Raw genomic sequence first — 6,000 nt, 5'->3', positions numbered from 1 at the left:
ATATATATATATATATATATATATATATATGTTACACCAACATATCCAGAAATTAGGGCTAGGAATTCTTCTGCCATGATACAGATGTTATGTGTGTGAAGGTCTACATCTGTCCCAGCTATCCAACACTACCATGGTTGTTGATGGGTAGAAACAGGCATTTGTGAGGCACAATCTAGCTCATGCAAAAGCAGAAGACTTTAGTCAGTCAGATGAACCATAGTACTGAAGTGCCTGTTACTCTCTTTTCCAGGGAAAGGAGAAAGCAAATTAATTTACTCGTTTAATTGTAGACATTTACAGATAGATCAGACAAATTACATCATAGGTTTTTGGGAGAACAGTAACATTGACTAGCCTTTTGCAGGATAATGACCTCTAGTCCCTGTGGCAGTCAAGGATGCTTTTTACTGTGTATTTAAATGGGATAAGATTGATATGCCATATTGCATTTATTCAGCATCCTTTATGGAAAGATGTAATTTAAGTGCTCAATAAATCAGACTTGTCTGCACATATTTAAACTAAATGAGCTGGGTTCATTTTCCAAAGGTATCTGTCTAGTTCCATTTTAGACAACTTACATGGTCTCCAGTGTTTTCTTTAGAAGGTCACAGCTCTTCTAAATCTCTCATGTCACTGTCTGCTGACCTGGTGCAGGTTTCTCTGATGGCACTGAGTGCTATATTTAGTCAATTGAATCTCAACAAATAATTAGAAAAAAAGACTTGTAAACAATTCTAAACATATACAGTGTTTGTAGGAATAAGTGTGTTAGTTCCCCTGGGGCAATGAATCCACAGATGACTGTGTGTTGCACTTCAGCACCCATCTCCAGAAGAAGTCACTGAGTCAAAATGGACAAGTGTAGAAAAAGATGGTGGTAAACTGGGATGCTGTGTTATTTACCACTGGGAGGAGATCATGATTCATGCAGCTTGTACTCAACTTACCTTGAGCAACTGCTCCTAGCACTTATGGAACATTCTGCAGCCAGTTTTATGCTGTGATGAGAGGCTGAGTGGCCGAAAAGACATTCTGATCTCTCGTAAACAAATGTTCAGGATGCCCGACAACTAAAGTTCACTCTGAGTCTACACATGCTACATACATCACAAAAGAACTACTTTAGAAATGCTTTGCTAATCGTGGCAAATGCAAGTGCTGTAGATTTTAAATGGAATGCTCAGTAACACCTGTGGCTGATGGGTTTAGTGACTGTTATTGAAGGTGGATACCTGAAAATTTATATAATCTGATACAAAGAATACAAGAAACATACACATCTATTCTCCTTTCAACCATCACATAGTCTTTATTAAGCAGAATATTAAATTAAATATGAACAGCATTTTTCTCCTAAAATTCAAATTTCTGAGCATATGTCAGATAAAGTCCATTCCATCTTCTGTCTGATTTTTAACTGCTTGCTAAAGCAATACCTATTGCAACTGCATATGGTAGGAAAAAAAAAATATCAGATACTTTTCTGGACTCAGAGTAAGGCATCCAAAATAAATCTGAGTAAAATGACCTTAATTCAACAAAGTGTTTCATCCTCAAGCATGCAAGTAGACAATGAATCACATGCTTAAAGTAAGACTCATGTATGGTATGTGCTTCTTGCTAAATTAGGTATAAATTACATCTACATATCAAATGGCAACAAAAGCCCAGTAAAAAGACAAAACAAAGGAAAAAACCCCAACCAACCAAAAAAAAAAAAAAATCAGAAAAACAAAAACACCTCCACGAATTAAAGATAACCATGAAAGCTTTGGTTCAGAAGCAATAGTTTCTCAGATGTAATGCAGTCCACATAAGGCTTGTTTTGTTTTTACTCAGTCACTTTATTATTTATTGCTCAGTATCAAAAGGAATCAAATTGACACTGATTAAAGGCCATTGTGATTTGTAAGTATTATTCATATAATTCTTTGAATAGTATGATGCACATTGTAGGGATAAATCAAAGTCATAGAAGACCAAAATAGGAGGGAATCACAGTATGATGCAATCATGTAAACAATAGCACATATGTACAGATTAATACAGATTTCCTTTTGTGCACTTGACAGGCCTAATCAAAAGTAGCAAATATTGTAATTGTAACAAACACTTGAATTTTTCCTTTGAAAGGGTGAATATAAAAGAAAATCTTATAAATCAGAGTGGATTAATGTGTCTCTACTGCTTTTTCTCTTGATCTTTAAGGCTTATCAGAATCTTCTCCCACTGAGTTTATTGGTTACTTAGGAAAATTAGCTGAGTGAATGTTGTTTGAAATGAAAAAAAAATTGCTAATATTCCCTCAGAAGATAGGGAATCAGATACTTTTTGATCAGCCAGTAGGTTGTTAATAATCAGTATGGACCGCTTACATTACAAAGGGCCACGTTTCCCCAGTCAGCAGCCTTGCAACTTTCTCCTCTGCAATTAAATGGTACATAGGAGCTCCAAAATATATCTGCGAAAGGCTGAAGACTGAACTGCTCTGTGAAATTCTGGCCAAGTGTAGAATTGTCCTGGATTTCATGAGGCTTAGAGCAAGATCGGCTATTCAAATAGGGCAACTCAGCCATTGAGACCTGGGCTGTGCATCACAGATTCAAACTGCCTCAATGTATGGGAGTAGGACTAGTAACTTCCTTTTTAGAAATAGTGTTGACTTTGCAAAGGCCTATACTAGCCTGGCTTACAGTATCAGGATTTAGGACGTCAATTTGGGATTAATCACAGAAAAGACAGGCATTCAGTTTCAAGCCAGTCAAAGAAGGCATGAATTCAGCAGGGAGCTTTAGGATAGGACTTAATCTCTACATCATAATACATGCTAAGCTGCTTAAGTATATTTGGTGCAATTACATCCAATTAAGTAGTTGGAAATTAGGTTCCCTGTCTTCAAACATCATAGGACCCCTGCTCTACAACAGGATTGGCACTGACTGACTTGTGGAATTCAGTCAAGACCCACAGGTCTCACAGACTGCTATCCGGGTACCAAAAGGTTCGTGTGCCCAAAACCTGTTTCAAGATGGACTTTTATATGGACAAAACAGAGATGTCTGCACAGTCTCACTAGGATGGAGAAGACTCATGGGATGGTCACAGTGGTTTATGCCAAGAAGAAATTCATGTCAGTCTGTTTACTGATGAATTTGCAAACCTTCTATTTAGCAAATAAAGAGGACAGCTTTAGTGTGTGAACACAACTAAGATACTCAGTGCCTTTCTGTCACGAGTTCTGTGCTTTGATAATTACAGACTTCACTCCTATGTGCAACCTGTCCTTTTACTAGCACTTTCAGTCTTCCAGGGGTTAGTTAAGTGTTTTATTTTTTATAAATAGGATTAATATATAAAATCTTTTTAAGTGCAATAAACTCAGAAAAATATAAAATGTTTCAAGCCTGTGGCTCTCTCCCAGCATTTTACTCACTTCACCAGATGAAGGAAACACAGAGGGATGCTTCCAAGCAGGCTTGTGAATTGGAGGACTGGCTATTTTCGTGAGCTATGAGAGCAGCCACCACACCCAACATAAGCTGAGAGCTTTTGTTCATATACAGAGAAAACAAAGGACACACAGATTCGCTACTCTTTCATATAGGAAGATTGCACAGAAAGAGAAAATTGCCAACTTCCAGGGCACAGTGCATTTCTTGAACTGACATTCACGTGGTGTCTCCAGACTGATTGGTTGCGAGACTGAATACCAGGACTAAACGCTTAAACTCATTAATTGATACTGGGGACAAAACTGTAGAACTACAGCCACACTTTACTACAAGCATTGGACTGTAGTACGAGGACAGTTTGAATGGTACTTCCCTCCCCCTCCCAAAAATACACACTTCAAACAAGAAAGCAGTCCAAAAATTTTCTAAGACACAAGAACAGGACACAAGTTTAGTCCTTCAGAACAAGCTGTCTGTCTCCATCAGGGTTGTAGCAGCCATCTTGCACCAGAAATCAGCCCGGGCTTTTTTTTTTTTGTTACCTTACTTCTGTTAGTATCCAAGGACCTCTCATTTCCGTGGTGGTTTCTGACTATATTTTCTTTCAAACATTCAACTTTTCTATTTCTTAGTGTTGCTGTGGCAGTCTAATGTCTTTTTCTTCTTGTTGTTGCAGTTTTCTCACTATTTCCCTGAACATCTGCAAGACAGCCCAGCTGGGTTGACACAGTGTGAGATGAGGCAGACAGGAATTGCCAACAAAGGGCTCCTACTGCAGTGAGTAGGCTGCTGAAATCAGATGTTTTCTAAGACATCTATGGGGACAAAGCCTTTCTTCTTCCCGCTGTATACTTTGATAAAGCCATCCTGTTCCTTTTCAGAAGTCACACAAATCTGAATACAAAGAAGGTATGAAAATATTAAACTCTTTGCTGTGATCAAAGAGACAAATTATTCCAGGGTATTTATCAGGTAAGTTAGACATCCCGCTAGTTACTTCTATAAGCAGAACAATCCCTTTTGGACTCTGCTTTGATAAGAATCTCAGACTCATATATTTAGAGAGTTAACTTTCTCCAGTCTCCCTGAAGTGCACATATATATCAGAGACATTAATATCATTAAGAACTTGTGGTTGATAAAAGATTTTGAAACTTGAATTATGACTTCAGCCTACTGTAATCCTTCTGCTTTAGTTGTCTGTGTATGAGAGGAATGGGTGATGGGAGAGGAATTGGTGGTGACAAGTAATCATGATGCCAAGGTGGGTCACTTGTAGCAGCTGACCTGAATGCAAACATATTCTCCTTTTGCAAGTTTAAGAAGTCCAGGTACTTCTCAGATGAGCAGTGGATAATGTTACTTATTCAGGCCTTGCACTTACAGATGCCTGTTCTGGATACCAAAATGTGTGACGCAAATCCAGCTCTGTGAGCGTGTTTGTACGACACCCACTCCAAACGGAGGCAGTTGTTACTAAATCATGTGGTCTTTCCAATAGCACAAATATTACATTGTGGTAATGGTTTTCATTTTCTGAAGGCATTTCCACCTCAATGCCCTTCCTGAGACATCTGGTAATGGCCAAGCCGTTTGAAAGCCTAGTGGCACAGGTACTTTAAACTGGGGACTTGAACACAGTGCCACACAAAATAAAGAGTTGTTTTCAAACATCTGTGCCAAATAACTATATATTTCCTAAGAGTCAAACAAGGTTAAAATATAATTAGAAAACCAATGGTCCTGTTGAGACTGCTCAATTCAATGATTTCTCATGATGTCAGTGTCACCTCTCTATCTGGATGACCACTGGTCTCTGTCTGGTAAGTATTTACAGTGTTTATTTAGAATAATTCAGAGGGCATGAAATTAACAAAAATAGCTTTGAAATGTTCCTGGGTAAATCCATTTCAACATGACTGCTATGGGTGACACCTAAATACCTCATTTGAACTCTGGGCCAGGTTGTCCTGTTGTTACGTACATAAAATTTATTAACAACACTGATGCTGCCAGAGAGAAATGAAAGGTCATAAGAAGGAGGTGAAGCTGCTTCATATTTGCCACCTCCAGTATTTGGAAACAGTGAGGTGCATCTCTGTACCTGCAAACAAAATTTTGGAAAATAAACGGACTCATTAATTTTCTTACTTAATCTACCTACTCAACACTAGCTGAATTAGGTCCCTGGGGCAGAATGACTGAGCACACCAACAGGGCTGACATGCAATTAAAAAGAATAATGTATTGTTGTTTGGGCTAAATCACATGGAAAGCGTGGGAGAGGTATAGAATGGATGCTGTTTGGTTTAGGTTCTGTTTCAAAACAGCAAAGCTTATTTATGTCATGAATCCCCAGCATAGCATCTGCTTCCCTTGGAGTCACATTGCCATTCAAAGGAGAGGTGTAAAGCACATGAACACAAAAAGGAGTTTCTGATTACTGCTATGTATTGTTCTCTGTCTCTGAGAAAGACTATGAAAACTGCAACAATGAGAGAAAAAGCTGGCAAAGAAGCACAAGACTAAGGATGGTCAAGTA

At 38.3% G+C, this 6,000-nt stretch overlaps 1 protein-coding gene across 1 annotated transcript in view; it reads right to left on the bottom strand.

Annotated features, from left to right (window-relative positions):
* Positions 1–1,289: 1,289 nt before the first annotated feature.
* Positions 1,290–6,000, bottom strand: part of STAC (SH3 and cysteine rich domain) — a 73,848-nt gene continuing 69,137 nt past the window's right edge. The window contains exon 11 of the mRNA XM_064669774.1: positions 1,290–4,352. Within this exon, the coding sequence (XP_064525844.1) occupies positions 4,254–4,352 (99 nt within the window). The 3' untranslated portion in view covers positions 1,290–4,253. The remainder of the gene's footprint in view (positions 4,353–6,000) is intronic.

Source organism: Pseudopipra pipra, chromosome 1, assembly GCF_036250125.1.
Source record: "Pseudopipra pipra isolate bDixPip1 chromosome 1, bDixPip1.hap1, whole genome shotgun sequence".
Classification (NCBI taxonomy): domain Eukaryota; kingdom Metazoa; phylum Chordata; class Aves; order Passeriformes; family Pipridae; genus Pseudopipra; species Pseudopipra pipra.
The sequence above is the reverse complement of the archived record's forward strand: the minus strand, read 5'-3'. Positions and strand labels throughout refer to the sequence as shown.